The following is a 23,725-nucleotide window of genomic DNA, read 5'->3' on the forward strand; positions in this document are numbered from 1 at the left end:
AAGTTGACTAAGAAATTTGTAATTTTTACTTGGCATTGGTAAGATTTGTTTAAGTCTCTTGTGCTCACCAAGACTGTATTTATTTGATCAAAAATAAAAATAATTTTAAATAACAGTTATATTGGGAAATATTATTACAGTTTTAAATAACTTTTCTATTTTATTATATTTTTAAAATGAAATTTGTTCCTGTGATGGCAAAGCTGAATTTTCAGTAGTCATTACTCCAGTCTTCAGTGTCTCATGATCCTTCAGAAATTATTCTAATTTGCTAATTTGAGGCTCAAGAAACATTTCTTATTATCATTAATGTCTGTGCTGCTTAATATTTTTGTGGAAACTGTGCTAGACTTTTTTCAGGATTCGTTGATTAATAGAAAGTTCACTAAAACAACACCATTTATTTTATTTTATATATACTGTAATTGCTTTTGTAACAGTGTAAAAGTTTCTACTGTCACTTTTGATCAGATCAGTTTAATGCGTCCCTGCTGAGTATTAGTATTATTTAAAAAAAACAAAAAAAAAACAAAAAAAAACATACGTTCTCTGTGTGTGTTATTATGGAAAAGATTCCTTTGGGGTTCAATAAAACCATTTCCAGTGTTGTAACCACACTAGAAATCTAATTTAGTAATTGAACGAGAAACCATATACACAAATATAGTCACTGCCAAAAGCTCTTGAAATACAAGCTCTGTTTTTACCCTTTAACCATAATGTGTGGTTCTCATTGTGTATGGTTTCATGTTTCTAATACCATAAGAGCCTGGTGTCTGTCTGTCTGATCAGACATTGTCCTAAGTATGTAAGCATTTACAGCTGCAAAAGTACAAATGTGTGTTTAGATGTCTCTCTATCAATCCCTGTGAAAGAAGTCAGCGGTCTGCTGTGAGTGTGTGTGTACATTTTGTCTGGTCCGGGAGCATGTCATATTGCCATTAATCAGTGGGGTTTCAAGGGGGAAAGGCTGACAATATTTGATCTCAGAGTGGAATGGTCACCGTTTTGAACTCTTTCTTTTTCAGGGTTAGAGTTTTGATTAAATGTGTTCCACTGAAGGTCTCCCTCATATGCCATACTGTATGAAAGCATCAGATCAGTGCAGATTGTTCTTGATTTATAGCCACATCAATGGAGGATCTGCTGTGTCAATCAGACAGCAGATCACAAAGAGTGTCCACACTCTTTTGGGCCTTGCAAAAAAGTTTTGAATTAATCTCTCTTCCCCCCCAATTTGTTTTACTTTCCTTACACTGAGTGAGTTGAGAATACACTAATTTATATAGCCGTTCACACACGGAACAAAAAGTGCATGTTTGCACACTACATGCTAGCTTGAGTTCAATGTGGAAACAATCCTGAAAACAATAACAGTGAATTTAATCACTCAACAGTTATTTATTAAGAATAAGCAAAGTGGCACGGACGATTTTAAAGGATGGTGTATGAAATAACAGAAAGGGCAATGTACATCATGCAATTTCCCTATATGTGGCATAAACGTTAGTTAAACTGTCAAACCTTGTTTGTTGTTCTTTTATTTGTAAAATTAAAGGATTAGTTCACTTTTGAAAAAACTTTTGCTGATAATTTACTCACCCCCATGTCATCCAAGATGTCCATGTCTTTCTTTCCTCAGTCGAAAAGAAATTAAGGTTTTTGATGAAAACATTCCAGGATTTTTCTCCTTATAATGGACTTCAATGGGAACCAAACGGTCCAACCGAGGTCCAAACGACAGTTAATAACAGTTTCAGATGCAGCTTCAAATGTCTTTAAACGACACCAGACGATGAATAAGGGTCTTATCATGCGAAACGATCGGTTATTTCAAAGCTTATTCCAAAAATGTAACTTTTCTAAGGACAAATGCTAGCCTTGTAATATATTGTGAGGCGCGTTTGCAACGTCACGTAATATGTAATTACGTTCAAAAGGTCACGGGCGACGTAGCCGGAAGTACAGAATCAAAATCGTCCGACATCGTTGTTTTACCTTTTAATTCCTTTTTTTGTAAACGGCGTTTGAGTTAGTTTTCACGTTCAACCTATGCGTTCAACTTGTAAACACTCTGACTCTGTACTTCTGGCTACGTCGCCCGTGACCTTTTGAACGTAATTACGTATTACGTGACGTTGCAAACGCGCCTCACAGAATGGAGAAAGGCTAGCATTTGTCCTTAGAAAAGTTACATTTTTGGAATAAGCTTTGAAACAACCAATCGTTTCGCATGATAAGACCCTTATTCATCGTCTGGTGTCGTTTAAAGACATTTGAAGCTGCATCTGTAACTGTTATAACTGTCGTTTGGACCTCGGTTGGACCTGGTTCCCATGGAAGCCCATTATAAGGAGAAAAATCCTGGAATGTTTTCATCAAAAACCTTAATTTCTTTTCGACTGAGGAAAGAAAGACATGGACATCTTGGATGACATGGGGGTGAGTAAATTATCAGCAAAAGTTTTTTCAAAAGTGAACTAATCCTTTAAACAAAATACTCTTTGGCAATACGATTTTTAGCATCCTATTCGTATCAAAGGGTTCACCCAATAATAAAATTCCATTTTATTTCCCAACATTTTAGACCTTGATCACTGTTAATCCAAGTCTTCTGAGCCCACTTGTGCAACAATGCAAATGCTTCACACTAGGCTTGACATCAGTGATGCTATTGGTTTTCCCTTATCTTTTAACCAAATTTGCTCAATTTGAATATGAATATGAATATTGAGTGGAATATGACTTACATTTTGTACTGTTCTCAGACAAAGCTAATTTACGTCGCCTTAGAAATCTAGTAAGTGGTGTGACAGCCTGTCGATATTATTTCTGCATCTTTCGCATTATTGTTCAAGGTTCATAGTCTGCCTTTCTGAAATGATTTGGCCACTTTCCTGAGTTTGACACCCCTTTGGCACAGTTATATTGAGGAAATGGGATGTGATGTTTTTCGTGGCAGCTCTCGTCTGTAATGTGTGCTTTTACAACATCAGATGGCCAAACTATTACAAGTGAATGATCCTCAAAGATTTATTCTAGGCACAGAAATCTGACGTCAGAATTTGTGATTTTTGGAACGGTGAACACTTTGACAATGTTTCTTTAGACAGTGTGCCGTGTTAAAACAAATGGACAGCCTCTGTGCATTATTTGCTGATTTGAAGCGATGCCTGAGATAGTTTGTGGGGAAAAAAATCACAAAGAGCGATCAAAAAAAGATAGACTGAGCGTGTCTGGCAGAGGAATAGACATAATATATAGCATCTAAGCATCACTCTGCTGATTCATCTCATACTATGTGAATCACGTTTGATCGTATTTATGAAAAATTGTCAAAAAGTTGTATTAATCAAGATAAAGAAAGCAGTTTTTTTCTTTCTCTATTTGTCTTGCTGTCTCCATTTTTTTATTGTTTGCAGCAGATGCATATTTTTTTCTCACAGAAAAAGGACTTCATTTTCCATTATTAACAGAGACATGTAACCTTTCTCTGCAGATATCCGCCACAAAAGCCGACCCTAACCTTGGGTTCATGATCCAGACCTGCTTCATATCTCCAGAATCCAATCCTCTCATGCCGTCAGACTACGTTGTCATAGAGAACATATGTCCCAAGGACGACTCTGTACTCTATTACCCTCAGCGAAGCGATTTCCCCATCCCTCACGCCCAGATGGACAAAAAACGCTTCAGTTTCACCTACAGATCAAAGTTCAATGTGTCATTGCTCTTCCTGCACTGTGAGATGTCCCTCTGCTCCAGAAGAAATCACCAGGAGATGAACCTGCTAGAGGTAGAAACCATCATCTAACTATCAGTTTTGTTCCAAGATCTAGTGAGCTGCCTTTGTAGGCAGTATTTTATGGGCATCACACTGTACATTAGGTGTGTTCATAATGCAAATGATGTTTAAAAAGTTGGGCAGTGACTAGGGTTGGGTATCGAGAATCGAGTATCGATTGGAACCGAGACTAACTTTTCGTTTTTCCCGGAATCGTTCAAAAGTTAAAATTTCGATTCCTAGTTTCGATATTCACAGTCCGCTGAAACCGCTGAACAACACCAACGAAGAAGCGTCTACCGGAAGTGTTGGCATAACCACGCGAGTCGAACATGAGTACCTTACGTCGGCGATCCAAAGTGTGGCTTCACTTTTCTAAAAATAACGAAATCTCGGCAAAATGCAAAATTTGTGACAAAAGGAGTATTTTTACAGAAGGAGTATTTCCTTCAGAAAGGCCGTTGGTTAGCAAGGTTAGCTAAACTTTTCGACCCTGCCTCTTATAAGAATCGGAATCGAGAATCGTTAGGAACCGGAATCGAAACAAGGAATCGGAATCGGAATCAGAATCGTTCAAATTCAAACGATACCCAACCCTAGCAGTGACATTACAGTGCCTTCTAAGATACAGTGTAGCTTTTTTTCATAAATTCTAAAGCATCATCGCGTGTATCGTTCACAGCAAAGGCAATATAGTGGAAAAACTAAACCCAAGATGGCAGACGCAAGAGAAAAGCATTACTGAAAAATATAATGGAAAATAGTGTAATATAATTAAAGGGTTAGTTCACCCAAAAATGAAAATTCTGTCAGTATTTACTCACCCTCATGTTGTTCCAACCCCGTAAGACCTTCGTTCATCTTCGGAACACAAATTAACATATTTAAGATATTAAGATCACTCCTGTATACTAGTCCATAGGCACATAGTACCCTTTAAAAACATTCAATAATGTGGTGTACTATGTGCCGTATGCTTATTTGAGTATTGCTTAGCCACATGCCCTAAAATCAAAGAATATTTTAATTAAGTTTGGATGGTTCTATGCATTTTTCATGTCAATTTGCAGTAAAAAAAAAAAAAAAACCCCGACAAAAATCATTATGTATTTATTAGTATTAATAGTAACACAAAAAGTAGTTGCCTGTACATGAATTCCTGAAATCAGTTTTGGCCTATCCATTCCTGCTCATTTTACAATAAAATTCACTTTAATAGCTAATGCTTTACCGGCCTTTGGTTAACTTTTTTTTTTTTGTGGCATCCAAAATTGTGGAAATAAGACTCCAAACTACAAAATGGTTTTGAATTTGCAGTATTTCTTACATTCAAGATAGCAAAATCCTGTAGGAACTGCTATGTAGAACCTTCCAAATGAGTTCATCATGAACTTCCATTTCGTTTATGATGTTGCCTTAGAAGGAAACTTCCTTTTTTGGCAGCCCACTAGGTTTTGGAACACTGACTTTATCTCCTTTATCTTCACTTTCATCATATACACATTATTCCCTCATTTCTTTGTATTATTTATAAAGATCTTTATGATTCTGTGATAACATGGTTCAAATTCTTTAAACTATTTAACTCCAGTATTCATAAATTCAAGCTGATTAATATAAACTGCAGGCGTGTTAGCTTTCACACAATGAGATTGAAAATAATTCTATTGCATTATCATTTACAGAATCAAAATTAGCTGCATTGTGTATGCTTGTTTTATTTTAGACTCCACAGGGTTATCTCATTAAGTCAGAGTACAGGAATGCAGATCACTTATTGACCCTAGCACATATTTAGGAGGCGCGTCCGTAACGGTACATATTTCAGAGTAGTTGCTTTATTATATGGATAACATGAACACACTCTTTAATTCATTTATATCATCTGTTTGACTTTGCTGTCCATCCTAAGAGTTGCTTTTTGATTCATTGCCTTGGCACGGGTCACTCTATGCCAGCTGCTAGCATCAATCCACTCTCTCTGAGTGCGGGATGCATAAATCTCAGGTTACTTCAGTTACCAGCCACAGAGGAAAAAAAACAAATCTCCAACTTTCACTGTCCTTTTTCAAATTCCCTTCCTCCCTCACTTCTAGACATAATCATTTTAATCTCCTGCGTTTTAAGCCACTCTAATCATCATATTGCACGTTAAGGTTATGTCTCACCTAACATGATCTTGAAAGTGACTCATTGTTTGGTCGTAGGTGTTTACAGTTCAGTTATAATCTGGATGAGGATAAGAGATGTGATGCGTCAAACCATATAACCTGTGGATGAAGTTATATGTGCTTTCTCTTAGAAGAGCGTGTGTTCAGTTTGGCTCAGGCACAATTTATGCTACAAGTGGTATGGTTTTAATGGCTTGAAATATACACTAATCCATGCTTATGAAGAACAAAGTGAAAATTTTAAACATCACATGGCTTAACAATATGAATGGTCAGATGGGGTCACTGTGAGGCTGTGGTTCTACCACCTTAAAATAACATTAAACCCTAGCATGTATTTCTAAAAGGCAAAATTCCACCACTAGTGTAAAAACAGGAAACGTGGTTGTGTTGTTAAAGGGTTAGTTCACCCAAAAATGAAAATTAAGTCATTAATTACTCACCCCCATACTGTCCCAACCCCGTAAGACCTTCGTTCATCTTCGGAACACAAATAAAGATATTTTTGATTGAATCTGAGAGCTGGATCAGTCCTACATAGACTGCCTAAGGGACTGGCTCTTGACGGCCCATAAAGTCATTAAAGAAAAGGTTTAAATATTCCATGTGCCTACAGCGGCTCAATTATAAGTTTATCAAGCGACGAGACTACTTTTTGTGCGAAAAAAACATAAATAACGACTTTATTCGACTATTCTATTACTTCCTTATGGGCGCATGCGCGAGAACTGAGACGAGGACGTTCTCCTTCGACTACTTCTTTTTACCGGCTGCTCACCGCTTAGGAGTATTACCGCCACCTACAGTATAAGATGATGTGCTGATATAGCTGGAAGCGCAAAACTTTCTGTTTACAAGCAGAGGAAGACGCGCGCTGTACATACGCTTTTCAATTAGCGTATTTTCCGCACTATAAGGTGCACTTAAAAGCCTTTAATCTTCTCAAAAAACAACAGTATTCCTTATAATCCGGAGCGCCTTATATATGGATCATCATTTTATACGGTAGGTGGCGGTAATACTCGTAAGCGGTGAGCAGCCGGTAACAAGAAGTAGCAAGTCAAAGGAGAATGTCCTCGTCTCAGTTCTCGCGCATGCGCCCATAAGGAAGTAATGGAATAGTCGAATAAAGTCGTTATTTATGTTTTTTTCGCACAAAAAGTAGTCTCGTCGCTTGATAAACTTATAATTGAGCCGCTGTAGGCACATGGAATATTTAAACCTTTTCTTTAATGACTTTATGGGCCGTCAAGAGCCAGTCCCTTAGGCAGTCTATGTAGGACTGATCCAGCTCTCAGATTCAATCAAAAATATCTTTATTTGTGTTCCGAAGATGAACGAAGGTCTTCTGTCTATCTGTGCTGCATCCAAATTGCCCAAAAGGGATCCTAATAAAGTTTGACTTTACTCCTCTAGAGCCCTCATTTCAGGGGTTTCTATACATGACATGTGTGAGGCAGCTGGTTGGGCCACTCCGCACACATTCATGAGGTTTTACAGTCAGGACCTTCCCTCTACACCCGTTGCACGAGTGCTTTCGTCTTAAGTTGTGCCTGAAGACAGCTTCACACTAGGATGAGCAGGGTTTGTTCTGGAATAGAGGATATCTCGTTCCCCTAGTGTCGTCACAGACGCAGTTTGAGTTCCTTCGAAAGGGAACGTCTCGGGTTACGTATGTAACCCTTGTTCCCTGAGAAAGGGAACGAGACACTGCGTTGGTTCGCCACACCTCCCTGCCTGGAGCACTTGCTTCAAAGCAAAGAGCTGACTTTGCTTGTGCCGACGTGCTCTTATACACATCTGCGTATGCCGTCACACGCCAAGTAATCACGCAAAGCTAATAAGATTGGATTTGATTTTATTCATGAATTCAGACACACTAATTCTTCTAATTCTGCATCTCTGACGCAGTGTCTTGTTCCCTTTCTCTGGGAACAAGGGTTACTTACGTAACCCGAGACATTTTTTGAGGATTGTGGTGCCCATATGCCAACGATTACAATTGGATCTTATTCTTACATTTCTGATTTTTTTCTTTGTAGTGTATGTTACCGGATGAAGCCTGCACTTCCCTCAGTTTGGACAACATCCTACTCATGATGATGAACACCAAAACCATCACCAAGCCTTTGGTGGTCATCTCCGACAACACACCTGTCACTGTTAACACACCTGTCACTGTTAAGGTCATTGAGGAGAATATTCCACAACATCTAGGTAAAGATCACAAGTCAATACAACGTCCAACTTTAGACATTAAAGGTGAACTTTTTTTTAAAAAAAATCAGTATTATAGTATTGTATTATACAGTATTGTTTTTTTTTTTTCCTGAATTTAATATCTTACCCTTAGATATTTTGAAGAACATCTTGCTGTGATTGGCATATATGAAGCATCATTTGAAAATGTGTGTCAGAGGTTGTATATGTGTGTCAGTCACCCAGATCACAGGTCAGAGTTCCTGTCTTGTCTTATCTGTGGTGCATTACACCCATTTGGAGTATTTTAGTATGTCTCATATGAGTTGAGTATGTGTGCATTTGCATCTGAGTGTTGCGCTTTCAATGTGGTTTGGTTTTAAAGTGTGTGATTCATTAGAGATGTGGGACAAGGGACTCAGATGTAACAGAGCAGAGGAAAAAGACCAGCTTTCCAATTCTGGATAGCATTTGTTTTCACTTAACCCTTGTGCTGCATTAGATTTTTAACACCGTTGAGTGCATTAAGGACCAAAAATGGCCACATATTAAACATTGCCTAAAATATTATATATTATTATTATTTTCCACTTTTACCAAGTTAAATCTTTTAACCAGCATCAGTCCTCATCATAACTACCAAAAATGTATTCAATTTCAGGATTTTAACCCTTTAATTACCAGTTTTGTTTGCGAAACCATCGATTTGTATAAGAGGAAAAAACACAAAAATTCAATTATTTTCAATAAACTAAATGCAAAGAGAAAACTTTAGATTTGGATTATCACTGTCCCACTTTGCAAAAAATCCCACTTAGCGTGTTAGAGACCAAAAATGGCCACCTATTAAACATTGCCTATTGTCTAAAATAAGGTGCATTTCCACCCATAGCCAATAAATATGTAGTGACGTCATCTGGTGGAATACACTATATAATGCAAATATAATGCTTTTGCTTCAAAATGAAAGGATGTTTGTGCAAAAATCATGTTTCATGTATTACTGACAGCCTCAGATTTAAACAATGTTTTAATGGGTTTCAATGGGCCATTTTTGGTCTTTATGGTGCTGAGTGTTACTATTTGATCTACACAGTGTGTGTTATACATATTTTGCAAAATGGGATCACATTTTTTACATGTATCCAAAAAGTCACAATTTTGCCAAATTTCATACCATTTGCATTAAAACAGCCAAAATGGTCAAAGAAATTAAACTGCAAAAGACCAAAAATGTCCCTAATGCAGCATAAGGGTTAAACATTCTTTAAGGCCTCCCTTTTTGTACTGAGAGAGGAAGGAGATTCAGAGAGCATGAAAAGGGATAGAATGAAGATAAGGAAGAAACATGACCATGATAAAGAAAGGGAAGTTTTTGCACTATATACCTGCAGTCTGCGTTTGCCATAGATGGACTCTGTGGTATAAAAGAGGGCAGCAGGGTGTTGTCTAAACTTTTTTTTTTTTTTTTTTTTTTACAAAGAAACTTAATTTGACCATGACTGATTTGTTCAGTTCCTTGCATCTTCTTGGCACTATTACACCTATTGCGGTTGGAGTGAATCAACTTAACTGACTCGCAACTCTAATGAAAATCATTCTGGTTTAATAACACAATGTTGCTGTGCTGCTTGTAGCAAATGGAGCATGCTTCTATTAGTCACACTTGATTAGGTAAATGATTGCCACTCCTGAAGGATGCAAGCTGGGGTTTTATTGCCACAAGTCAAGTTTTATGTAGGTTTAGTTGTTTCTGAGTAGAAACAAAATAAAAATCCTGTTCCAACGAAAGCAGATGACACATACCTGGAAAATGTGGAGTGAATCCAGGTTGTATGTGAATTCAGTGTGAATCCAGTGTGGGCTCACTCTTGATGAACAAGCTCGTGTGTGTTTCCAATGTCAGGTTTATTCTCTCTGGTGTGAATTAAGTAAACTCAGATATGCCATAAAAAGTAATGAAAACAGGCTTTTCGTCTCATTTTGAACACAAAGACGACTCTTATACAGACATGGCTGAAGAGCAAAAAGGCTCAAAGCGCCGCTCTGGACAGGATCCCAAAATGTTTGGCTTAATCTACAAATCAAAGAGGGCAGTTTATGGGAGAGCCATGCTTGAGAAAAACATGGCAGAACAAAACATTGCCATCCGAAAAAAGATTCACGATCAGAAAACATCCATACTTCCCTACCTTTTTTGGTCTAAAGCAGAGGTACAACCTCGCATTGAATTTTTGTAAATGTTTTTATTTTAATTTGGTGTGCTGGTAATCACACAGTTTGCTGACTTATTACTGAAAGAAAAAGACCGTGAATGACTGAGGATCACACGCTAGACTTGAAAGTGATTCCGAACACATGCAACTTAGAGGAGGCATGAAAAATGAAAACGATTTTTTGAAAATGGTTTTAAAATAATCTCAAAACATTAAACATGTATGATATCCTTCAACTGGATAGAAATCTTATTCTCTGCCCATTATAAACCATACGATTTTCCTACCGTGTGTTTCAAATAAGTTGGCTGAGAGACTGGGTTCTCATCTTCGGTCTGTCTTCAAAGATATATGTTTTGCTTAAATTATTTCATTATGAATAAAATGAATGGGATTTTGACCTTTTACTCTTCACCAGAGGTGTAAACTCCAGGGGTCAGAAAGTAAAAGCCCTGCCATATGTTAATTCCACCCATGAACTCTGGCTGAAAACTGTTAATTAGCAAATCCAGGTGATTGGAACAAAGAGGATGAGTTTTACTTTCTGAACTTGGACTTTACACCTCTGCTTTTTACTGCTGAATCAGGCAAGCACATCATCTTGTTAAAGTTTGTCCAATGCTTGTCCAAAAAATACACACAAGAGTATTAATCTTGTGTTCATACTTCATTTGAGAAACCCAGCTAGTCCTAAAAAGGCGAAGTAAAGAACAGCACAAGTATGACACCTGTGAGGAGATCTTGGGCGGTGATGACTACATACAATGTTGTCCAAATCATTATGGCTAGTTCATTTACTTCCCTCCGAAATACATTAGGGTTTGTGGGTGGAGTGGCTCAGACAAACCTATGGCCACGGCAGAGCAAACCACATCCCTTACTTCAAGCTGACATACTGTAGCTTCTCTCAGGAATCCTCTTATCGTACAAGCTTTTGTTCTTTGTTCTGTTTCGCTTCTTCTTGTAAGCCATTAATACAGTACAAGTGAGATTTTATTTTATTTTTTCACCCAAAAATGAAAGTTCTGTCATTTTTACATAGATGAATTTCTTTACTCTGTGGATCACAAAAGAAGATATTGTGAGAGTCAATTGAGTCCAAACAACATTGGACCTCATTAATTTTTTATAAATAATCATTACATTTCCCAATGCATGGGAAAAAAGATGGTTATCAAAGATATGCTACCATATAAAAGTTGTATGCTTTTTAAAAATAAATAAATTAATATTTCATATTCAGATTAATAAGAATGCTTTTCAATTATTTTGCTTAAAGGTAACCAGTAAAGACAATTATTATGTTATTATGACAATTCACATTTCATATTCAGATTAATAAGAATGCATTTCAATTATTTTGCTTAAAGGTAACCAATAAAGACAATTATGATGTTGTTATGACAATTCATATTCAGATTAATAAGCATGCATTTCAAGTATTTTGCTTAAAGGTGACCAATAAAGACAATTATTATGTTACAAAAGATTTCTATTTCAAAGTTTTGAACTTTATATTCGTCAAAGATGCAGCACAACTGTTTTAATGCTGAAAGTTAAGCTTTACCATTACAAGAATAAATAGCATTTTAAAACAGAAAATAGTTCAATTCTAATATTTCAATATATTACTGTTCTTAGCTTTTTCATTGCTTTTTGTCTTCTTTTTTAATCAAATAAATGCAGCTTTGGTGAGCTTAAGAGACATATCTCGCCGTCTGCAAACTTTTGAACTTTTTTGTTTTGTTTACTGTTTCTTTGCCGTTTGCTTTGGCCTATAACATAGACAAAAGTGTTGATGACAAGCAGCTTTATATTTTTGAGCTGCCCTGCACAGATATTATATAGGGGTTGGTTCTGGTGGTGATTTGGGGTAAAGGGTAAAAGCCTGAGGTGGGAGCTGTTACATAGCACTCGCTCTTGTTTTAACAGAGCGCTCCAGTGATAGTCTGTCATCAGTCTGTCAAAGGGGAAGAAAATCTGAAGGTGCTCTCTCTGAGAATAGCCTCTATTGTGCTTGGGATTTTTGGCGCTAGACCAGATGGACTATGAAGCTGGTGGCCACACAGGGTCTATTGTGCTGTGTTATCAGTGATCATTAGAGCTAATTAGAGCTCTGAAAGTCATTCGGCCGGTGGCGCGAGTCCAAGGAAACTCTCAGATGCTTGGCTTGCTCTCGGATGCCAATGCAAATCCCATATTAAGCATGTGCGTTCTACTCTACACTCAACCTAGATGGACTGCCCGGACCTGTCCAGGGTCCTAAGGGTCCCTGACAAAGGTGCCTGGTAACAAGAAGAGCTGTTAAAAAGCATATTAAAGGGAAAGTTCACTTTGAAATTAATTTTTTATATGTTTTAGCTTACCTCAAAGGCATCCAAGATGTAGGTGTCTTTGTTTCCACAGTATTTTCAATTTTGGCATTTTTTGGTCAAACCGTTTTTGTCTGTCAGTCATACACTGGAGGTGAAGGGGGTCCTCAATCGGTTCAAAGAGCATGCACAGAGAAGTCAAAATTAAACAAGATTTAATGACTCATACATGTAAGTACACATTGATGGCCTAAGGCACGAAACGAGCGGTTTGTGTGAGAAAACGAACAGTATTTATATCGTTTTACCTCTCGTAATCATAGCCATGACAAAATGATCTGACGGCTCGGGCGCTTTCGGTCTGCGCATGCACTGGAAGTGATCGCTTGCGCGCCTACGTCACTCTTTGTTTATACAGAGATTTCGGAAGTTTTACCTTTCACTAAACATATTTAGATATACGGGAAACCGCAATGGAAGACAATTTCGGTATATCTAAATATGTTTAGTAAAAGGTAAAACTTCCAAAATCTCTGTGTAACTATTGAGTGACGTCACACGCAAGCGATCACTTCCGGCGTAACATTGAACTGATTCAGTTCGGTTCAGTTGGACATTGCACAACTGATTCAGATCACTTGGATTACACGAGGTAAAAACGATATAAATACTGTTCGTTTTCTCACAAAAAACGCTCGTTTCGTGTCTTAGGCCATCAAAGTGCACTTACATTTACGAGTAATTAAATCATGTTTAATTTTGACTTCTGTGCATGCTTTTTGGTGGACCCCCTTAGCCTCCATTGTATACAACAACGGTTTGACTGAAAAATGTCAAAATTGAAAATACTGTGGAAACAAAGACACCTACATCTTGGATGCCTTTGAGGTAAGCTAAAACATATCAAAAATTAATTTCAAAGTGAACTATCCCTTTAATTCCTACTTGTTAGGTTGTACAGAACCAGTCCTGGCTCATAACAGGGAGTGGAGGACCCTACTTTAATAACCCAACAGCGATTCAGTCTTGTTTTAAAAATCGCTTCCTTTTGAATTATTTCCTCCTAGTGTCCTCCCTCCTCACCGGAGGAGCACGAGTGGCTACGCTCAGCCTCCATCCCTGCCTCCAGTCCTTAGACTATGACAGACCAGGTCCCAGGATTGGATTGAATTGGATTGGTTTACTCACATTCCCATACATTTTCCAAATTGATGCACTCCAAATTGCGGTGTACCAAATATTTGCCAAACTGTACTGTAACCCTGACCACAGAGTGAAAAATCTGAACTGTTACATACATACTCTAATCTATATTTTGACTTCTTTCTCACAGACATCATATATGTGTTGGACACCCCGACTGTGGTTGGCATCGCTTTTGCTGCCTTTGTGATCGGAGCCCTTCTGACGGGTGCTCTCTGGTTCATCTACTCGCATACAGGTGAGAAAATATCCCTGCATATTCACATCAGAACACCCTTGAACTCATCTGACCCTTGTTCTCATTCCCTGCCTCACGCTAATTAGTAACGAGAGAGTAATGCATCATATCAATTTTCATATTGTCAAAACAAGCAAGGAAACATGCTTGCCAGTTCTGTTAACAGCAATATATTAACAATAGCATATTGACTGCGAGCCCGTAAATATATCCCGTTCGTCAGCAGGATCGCATCTGTCTTTTCCGTTCTTTCAAGGGGGGTGGGGTCTGTTGGATGGTCGGCAGTATTTTGGGTACAATAGCCCAAAAGGGACTGGAATTCCCCATATCCATGAGGTTGTCTCCATCCAGGCCTCACAGGAAAATACATATACAATCCTCCAGCTGAATGCCAAGATTCACTCCACCCCTCCTCCCTGCATTGCCCTGTTGTCGCCAGGCCGACGACCTCTGTTGACCCTTCAGAGGAAGCGCATGCTCTATCTTAGCCCCGATTTCCTCCCATTTGCATTCACCCTTAGTCTGGCCTCTGGTTTATGTCCTCTGTGCTGTTGACCCGCTACCGTTTTATGGCACACATTTGAAGGGATTCTCATTCTGAACACTGTTCCAGAATCTGTACTTGTGTAGGCCAATGAGTATCAGTATGTAGACCATTCTGGATTTGAGCTATTTCTATTCTTTGGACATGTGTATCTTGGATATATCCATGTCTTGACAGAAAAGGAGTCATGTTTAGCTTTTATTAGCGTTCATTTTTATTCTAGAGTTTGTTCAGAAACATATATCAGTATAATTTTTTATTAATATTGCCTGCGGTATTCAGTTGGGATGACATTATCCAGCTGTGTTCCTGCTCGTTGTTGTTGTTGCGTGAGACTGAAGAGTTTAGATCAGGTAACCCCAGAGACTGAGTTTGTTGTTATTTGCCAGTTTATGTTTGCACCTTCGATCAGGATCACTTTTTATGTGTTACTGGTAAGACTCAGTGTTTCATTCGACTACCCTCTTAAGTTAATTTAAGGTCAAAACTGTGTCTTTTTCTTGTCGGAAACGTGTTAAATATTGAAATGAAAAAAAGGAAAAGGTTTAGTTATGGCGTACTAAGCTCTGATCAGTCCAGCCATGTGTTTTTCATAATGGCATTGATTACTTTAACCAGATCATTGTAAAGTATTTAATCATATTACTACAATAGCCCTACATGGAATAATATTTTTATACTGACGATTACCCCAAGTGCTTTTCATGTTTGGAACAGCCTAAATGATTGACTCGGAGCTTCTTGAAAAAAAAAATGCGAAAAATATCACAAACACTGGTGCTTTTCTTACCTTTGAAGTGTAGAAAAATGCCAATAAAAGGCTTTGGTGAAATTAAAGGCAAAATCCTCCCTTTCCCTCTCTGTCAGTTAGATCCACAGAATGATTCAGGGTTTTTTTTTTTCCCCCAGCATGATACTTTGGTTCTCAAAAAAGAACAAATAATATAATGTATAATGTATAGTGTACTGTAGTGTATGAGTGCATAACTGGGGTTTAAATACTTTTTGATGCTAATAACCCCTAATTTATTTATTGTTCCAAAGAACACAAGAAAACACATTGTTTGCAAAATCAGCCAAAAAGTTCTTAAAATATCTTATATGTAAATGATTTACTTTATTGTATTAATTAACTGCATATTCCTTCTTCTCCCTAAAATACAGCTAAGTGTATAAATCTAATACACAATAGTAGATAGTATTAATATAAAATAGTATGTAAATTGAATCTATATAGTATTTATTGATTTTTATAAACAAAATACATTCGTTTAATTTAATCTTATGTTGATTTGTCATTTGTATTATTTTATATTTCTATTCAGATTTAATTTATTTGTATTTCAGTTTTAGTTTCAGTACTTTTAATACTTAAAGTCCCTGTAAAGTCAAAATTAAGTATGTGTTCTAAGTTTGTCACACCACAGAAAAATGTGTAATTAGCCACCCAGCCAAATTTGAATGATAAAACAAGTCGGGAAGTACATAAAATAAGCGATCAAAATCACGAAAAAATGAGCAGATTCTCTGCTCTCAAACGCTGGGGGCGTGTCCGCTGGCTGTGCTGAAACCACGCCCACTCACAGGATATTAGCTGATTAGCTTTTGGAGACGGGAGGATGAAAGCTGAGGCGGGAGATCGTCGTTTCGGCCCCGTTCACCAGTAACAGCGGATTATCAGTGAATTTATCAGTGAATCCTCTTCATCAAGGTAACGTTAAGGCTCTCTAAAAACCTCTTCTTGATGTGATCGTTTTTAAGGGAATTTTAATAAAGATACCGATCTGTTTTGTACATGATCGCATCCAGGTAGTAGCCCATGCATGTCCGTGTCGAAGGCATAGCTAGCTAGAAAACTGTAGGATCAGTTTTAGTAACTAATAGTACTGACAGTCGTTAGCGATTGAGCGGTGAATGCGAATGTGCTCGGGGAGTGTGTGTGTGGAGAGAGGGTCCAGCAGCTCATGGGCTCCAGTGCGTCATCGAGCCCTGTTTTAGCCCCGCCTAATTAATCCGTAAAATTGCAATGGTGAAAAACTGTTTAATGGTCTAACTCCACATTTCAGTACTTCACAGTTCACAGACTTTGTAATATGTTTTAGCAATACATTTGTAACATTTATAATGTGTTTAGAACTTTTTTGTAGAATTGACTTTACAGGGACTTTAACAGTTCTTGTAAAAAATTCTATTTTATTTTGATTTGGATACATTTTAGTTGTACTTTTTTTTTTTTACTTCACAATAACAACACTTTACTTTCACACTAAAAGAGTGATGTGTATAATGATTATGAGTACATAATTGTTCCATACATTAGGGATGCTTACTATTTTAGGGAAAGCCACGTGTGGAATGTTGCAGGGGTCTGTTAAAAAACAGCTCCTGTAATCTCGTCACCGTCCCTGTCGTAGATCACACTGATAGGTTAAGGACGTTGCCCCTGTGAGCAAAGAGTGGGAGTTACACAACGAAATGACACGGTCGAGTGGAAGAGGTCAACAAGCTGCCATCAAACTCTTTCTCACACATACAACAAAATGCATCCTTGTTCGGAGTACTTTCATTTCATCAACTAAAACCAACATATGCTGTTAATCTGTGTCCTGTCACGGTGTATGTTCGCAAGACGAGTGTCCGTAAAAGTAAAAAATGTAGGGAGGCAGATAAGCGAGAGTCTAGTACACAGCGCTGTATGAGGAAATAGGCTGTTTTTAGCTGGAGCTCTTGGCAGCACATCTCTGGCACATATTAGCAGCAGAGGGGCCTAAAACAGGGAAGCAGACACGTCCAGATGAGCTGAGAAGAGAAGCACACGCGCACATAAACACACTCACAATTTACAATGCTGGGTTGGTGGAAATTATTTACAGATGTTTTACAGCTTAATTAATACTGGGGTTTTAGTTAAATTCCAAGTATGGAAAGCAAACCTGGAATTTGATTAAAAACTCTGATTTAGGGTTGAGTCCTCTGATAGAGGAATGTTTAAGTCTATCTAGAACAACAATCAGTGAAGATGAGATGGACGAGATAGAACACTCGCTAAGAGCCAAATGCAAGTAAAAATCAGTGCTGAATGGTGCCCATTTTGTGTTCTGCAAAAGAGCCTTTCAATGAACAATTCTTAAAAGATTTTTTTTTTTTTGTCTTTGTGTGTAGAAGATTTAAATTATTATCCCTTTTCTACTATGAAGAACCTTTTGTGAAATGGAAAGGTCCGAATGAATGAAAGTGCACCAGCCAAACCACTTGATGCGACAGAGAGAGAGAGAAAAAAAACGTTTATGAAATAAAATGTGTCTGTGCCTGAGTGTTATGCTTTCATGACTTGAACCTGAATCACAGAAAGTCACATTTAGTGCGAAACAATCTAGAAAGCAATATGTTTTCCAAGTGTCCCTAAAAGCTTTGTAGGAAACTCAAGACCAGGAGACTCTGTGTGTCTTCAGCAGGCTTTTTTATTGAGAACGTTCTGTCCAAGTCAAGACCAACTAAAGCCTCGCTCACACAGCCAATGTCGCAAGTTTCTGTTCTTTGAAGACGCTTGTGGACGTTCCTAGTGCTGTCACTCTAATTTATTGGTAGGCGGTGCGTCTGGCCGTATCTTTAGAAAATGATAAATGATATATAAAACTAAGATATCATTCTAATTTGACAAGGAATTAGACTTAAAAATTAGCATCTGCCGTTGTAGAGTACCGTATAGTAAACTACAGCAGAGCTCAAGTGTATAAAATCATTAACCAGATTAACGGTCGATCAATCAATCAATTAAACTCACTCATACCGTAAAAAAAACATTAGAATTTGACCAATAATAATTTTATCTTGTCCCTAATAATCCACACAATGCAATTCTGCATCATATAATTAACAACACGCAAACTATCAATATATGAATCAAACTCACTGACTGCCGACATGACATGAGGGTATCATTACATTCCTAGTTTATATACATTTGAGTGGGCAGTGCTTAGAAATGGAGACAAAACACCTGGCAGATCTTAAACTTAGCATGCAAATGAAGTATTCAGTTATAGAAACCCACCCCCGACACTAGAGTGTCATTAGTCCTAATCAAATCAGCATAGCTATTCAAAGAATGGGACAGGGGCTCCAAGAGCTATTAAAGGCAAATGATTCATCTGATGTCATCATCTTTTCCATTAATGTACTTACATTGGTTTTTCATGCACTCTAAAAAAAATGCTGGGTTGTTTTAACCCAATTTTGGGTCAAATATGGACAAACTCAAACATCGGGTTAAAAATGTAATTTAAAAAATGTAACCCAATGGCTGGGTTTGTCCATATTTGACCCCAAATTGGGTTACACTTTATTTGAAGGGGTGTGCATAAGACTGTCATAAACATGACATAACACCTGTCATGAACATGAAGGAGTCTTTATGAATGTTTATGACTGTTGTCATTAAGTGTCATTCGGTAAATTATGACACTTTTAATGCAAAGTTGACATTGTTTAAAATGTCTTTGTTATGACAACTTGACATTACCAAAGAAGTCATAACCTGTCACAAATATGTCATAACAGGTCTAATTATCAAACTTAAAGAAATAATTTAGCTTTGTGTTAACATTACATTACCTTATCATATGTGGTTGGTTTTGACTTTGGCCGTCATGACACCATTATAACTGTGACGTGAATATTTTACTTGTCCTCAAGTAAAGTGGAACACATTGTACTAGTTATAAAGATGTCATTAAGGGTTATTACACTGTCAAATGCTTTAACAACAGTGTCATTAATACTGTATTTCCCCTTACCTCAAGTAAAGTGGAACACATTGGACTAGTTACGATTTCTTTGTTAATGTCAAGTTGTCATAACAAAGACATTTTGGACAATGTCAACTTTGCATTAAAAGTGTCATCATTTACTGAATGACACTTAATGACAACAGTCATGAACATTTATAAAGACTCCTTCATGTTCATGACAGGTGTTAGGTGACAGTGTCATGTCAGTCTTATGCACACCCCTTCAAATAAAGTGTTACCATAGATTCTTAAATGTGTAATCTTAACATGTTCTTTGTCAATCTCCCTCTTCAGGTGGCACAGGAGCAAGGCAGCAGGTGCCAAAGTCCCAGCCGGTGTCTGAGAACAGCAGTGCGGCTCACAGCATCGGCAGCACACAGAGCACGCCGTGCTCAAGCAGCAGTAACGCATAGATCAGCTGGACCCAATGCTGCTTACATTGCTATTTTGCTTTGTAGAACAATGGAAGAATACGTGATTAAGTAGCATACCTTGAGAACACAATGCCTAATTATTTTCACCATTTGAACTGAAATGTTTAGGCTGAATATACAACCGTATGAAATGAGCTACGTTTAGAGGTGAGGGAAATAACAAAAATCAAGATCCCAGCCGGTTTTTAAATGTTGCTTTTTTCCCCTGTTGAACCCCACAAGAGAGTGTTGTTTTGCCTTATATGGTTGGGATCAGTGTGAAAATAACAAAGGCTGTTTACACCAGCCATTATTGCATGAAGGCGGTCCAGAAGAATAGTTAGTACTCGGCGAGGTTACGCAAGGGTTCTGTCTGCTCCTAAACAATGATCAGTGCCTTTCCCCATCGAGCATACATTATGATATTTGACAAGAGAAATATATTTAAAGATTTTAATGGTCGGTTTGTCCATATCTGACTTTTAATACCCAGATGCCAATTAATTCTACATTATGGCATATAGTTTTCTTTAAGACCAGCCGTCTTCAGGAGTTTTTGGCATATTGTAAAATAATGTATATTCTGTGAATATTGTATGGAATGCATAGAGATTTAAAGTGGAAATAACTCCATAAAAAAGGCTTTAACTAAAACCAAATATGTTTATACATTATTAAGAAGATAATTTAAAAATATAAATTAATTTACACATGCATAAGCTCTTTCCCTGAATTGGCCTTTAAAAGATAGTTGCAAAATAATAAGACGGAGAATACAACTTAAATTATGATGTTCATTTTCCCTCCCATTTTTGTTGTTGTTTGATAGCCACTATTAAAGTCTTTGTACAGATAATTACAGATAATAAGCATTTTATGAGTAAAAAAAATGACTTATATTTTATAGAAAGTTTTTTTCAAAATGCTGGGCATTATTATTCAACATTAGTATAAAAGGTAATGATTTCAGCAAACAGCAGACTGTTATATTTTGATATTTCATCCTTAAAGTATTAAATCAAAATGAGTATTTGTTGAGAATGATTTAAACAGTCTCTTCGCAAAAGATGTACATAATCTGAGGCCAAAGAATGGGCATTTACTTTCCATTTACTTTTTGGGTTACAGCAGAATCTGCGGTCAATATGTTAAGGTACTAACCTACCACTAAAGTCAACACAAAATCAACTTTTCTTAACAACAAATAACAAAAAAATAAATGATTATTATTATTTCTGCTGTGTATGTGAAGTTATCATTTTGGGATTGTTTTAGAACATCCATACAGATGCACTTGTGAAGTGCAAGAAATGTATAGATGCAAAGCCAGAGAAATCCCACCGTCAAAACTTTACATGAATGTCAATAGATTATAAGTGCCTTTACCTTGAGTATATATGCTTAATTTCAGAGATAAAATGAGGCAAGAAGGGAAGTGGTGTTTGCTTTGCTTTGCACAGTATATACCCTCTGATGTGAAAATCTGCCAAACCTGTGCATCTAGTTGTTTGTTTGGTTGGTTGTTTTTAGTATCTAATGTTGCTTTTTTTTTTTTTTTTTTTGGATCGTGTTGCTTTTTACAGACTGTACTTATAGAATGTACTTTATTTCAAACCTTAGTTTTATTGTAAACATGTATAAATGTCTCCTGTAAGAGAAAAGAGAGTAAGAACTTAACCATTTATTTGTGTATAGTTGTATTTTTCCAGAGATATATAGATATATGTAGAGCCACCCTATAATTCTATCTGCATACTGTGAATTTTTGTGGGCATATTTCTATACGTTTTTGTGTGTTTTCTCTAAATCTAAACATAGTCCATAATGCTGAAGTGAGCTGCATTCACTTATATTCTCCTGACATAGTCATATAAAATAAGATTTTATTATATATATATATATATTTTTTATATGAGAACACTATATTATTTGGAATACAAAATATATTTTGATGAGACAAATGTTTGTATCTCTCTTTTCAGCTCTTCGCCATTCTGCGTGTGTTTGGTCACACTATAGCTCTATGTAACCATGTATGTGGGTTTAAATGAATGTGTATATGTTTAGTCCTTGTTGTATTGTGTCTTTTGGGAATGTTTAAAACAGTGCTGTCATGTCTAACAGAGTTTGAATCTCTATTGGTGTAATCAAGAGTCATTAAATGGCTGTAACAGGGGCCTTTTTTTCAAAAGGTCTTTCTCTCATTCCAGTAAACACTCTTGTCTTGAGATAAACTTTTTATTCTAAAATGTAAGTTCACACTGCTGTGTTTGACACAGTGGTTTTCCTGTACGTTGAATTGTGAAATTGATTGTGCTGTCTTTCTGTTTATCTACCTCATTTGTGTGTGTGTGTGTGTGTGTGTGTGTGTGTATAAGGTTTCATTGTCTTGACAATATAAAAAAATATGTTACTGTACATATTGTGTGGATCTTGATGTGACATGTTCACAACGTATCAGTCACCGGGCTTTCTGACAAAAGAGGAAAGCCTGAAAGATGTAAATGTGAACCTATCAGAATTAGACTTCAACATTTTCAGGCTGTCTTGCTCTGAAACTACACACTATTCGTGAGTATTTTGTATTTGTTTGTTTTTTTCTCCAATGGTATGTGAAACCTTGTAGTGTTTGTAAATACAATGTGGTGTAAATATGCATGCTATATGTATGCTCTGTATATACCAAATAAATTCTTGTAATCTTTTGGGAGTTTGTTTGTGTGCTTATTTAAAAATGTTCACTGGGCAACACGGTTCTTCCAATAAGTGGGTCAATGAGAACATTTTATTGGGTACGTTTACACAACAACAATGTATTAAAAGCGTAAAAGTTTTTTCTTTGCTTTTCCCCGTTTACACGGATCCGTGAAAATTACCAACGCATTCTCATCCCAAGGCATCATCTAACTGACAATTTTGACCATTCTTCAACATCCGATGCTTTAGGCACCCTAGGGTGTCATCTAACTGACGCTTTACCTTAAGCGTCAGTTAGATGACGTGGGTAGGTTTAGGTCTGGGGTCTGGGGTAAATTACTAAAAGCACTATTATTCATGCCTGGCCAGTAGTTGGCGATGTTACTTTGTAAAGAAACACTACGAGCCTATAGACTGAACAAGTAATAGGCCTATGCCACACTTCCTGCTTCTGGAATGGGGAGTAGGGATACAGAACTTCCGGTCAACAGTATTTATCGCAGCCCTAATGTCTAAAACATCCAAGGTAGACTGACTACAAGCAAAAAAATGAAGGTTTTTGCTCCTGTTGAAGCTATAAGTTCATATGAAATCAATCTTGTTTAAAGAAAAACATGTTTTATCCGTCTTATGAAAAAAACAAACTACACTACCCACAATCCTAAGCATAGCAGCAACGTCTGCTGATTGGTCTAACTCGCTGTTACCATAGAAACGTTTGTCTTACTGGTGAACGGCGAGCTACCCGCAGCTGTTGTTGTAGTGTACCCAAGGGAGTAATCCATCAGTCGGAAGTTGAAGCCTTGCGGGAGCCGCCATTGTAGCAGAACTTCACCTGTTGTTAGCATTCCATTGACTCCCATTCATTTTGGCATCCCTTTGACAGCGAATAACTTTACATCTGAGGCGTCCAAAGACTTAATTTGTCCAATATTTATTTGTAAAGATACACGGCAATGTATAAAAGGCTCAATTTCTTTGTATCTTACGTTACGGCCCCGTAGAAGCCGTTTTTGTAAAGATAGGCTTAAGATTGCGTGATAACCATGGGACTTTCTGTCGCACAATAGAGACATTACCTTATGGACAGGAGGAGAAGCTCGTAGGCAATCTTTTACTGTCTATGAGGCAATCGGGGGGACATGGAGGTACAGAGTC

At 37.2% G+C, this 23,725-nt stretch overlaps 1 protein-coding gene across 2 annotated transcripts in view; it reads left to right on the forward strand.

Moving 5' to 3' along the window:
• tgfbr3 (transforming growth factor, beta receptor III) overlaps window positions 1-22,575 on the forward strand; it is a 141,256-nt gene extending 118,681 nt beyond the window's left edge. For both annotated transcript variants that reach the window (XM_039691532.2, XM_039691533.2), the window contains exons 13-16: window positions 3,500-3,796; window positions 7,998-8,172; window positions 14,016-14,123; window positions 19,752-22,575. In XM_039691532.2, coding sequence (XP_039547466.2) covers window positions 3,500-3,796; window positions 7,998-8,172; window positions 14,016-14,123; window positions 19,752-19,870 — 699 coding nt within the window. In that variant the 3' untranslated portion in view covers window positions 19,871-22,575. The remainder of the gene's footprint in view (window positions 1-3,499; window positions 3,797-7,997; window positions 8,173-14,015; window positions 14,124-19,751) is intronic.
• The last annotated feature ends 1,150 nt before the right edge of the window (window positions 22,576-23,725 follow it).

The sequence above is a fragment of the Pimephales promelas genome, chromosome 8, assembly GCF_988280905.1.
Source record: "Pimephales promelas chromosome 8, fPimPro1.hap1.1, whole genome shotgun sequence".
Lineage (NCBI taxonomy): Eukaryota > Metazoa > Chordata > Actinopteri > Cypriniformes > Leuciscidae > Pimephales > Pimephales promelas.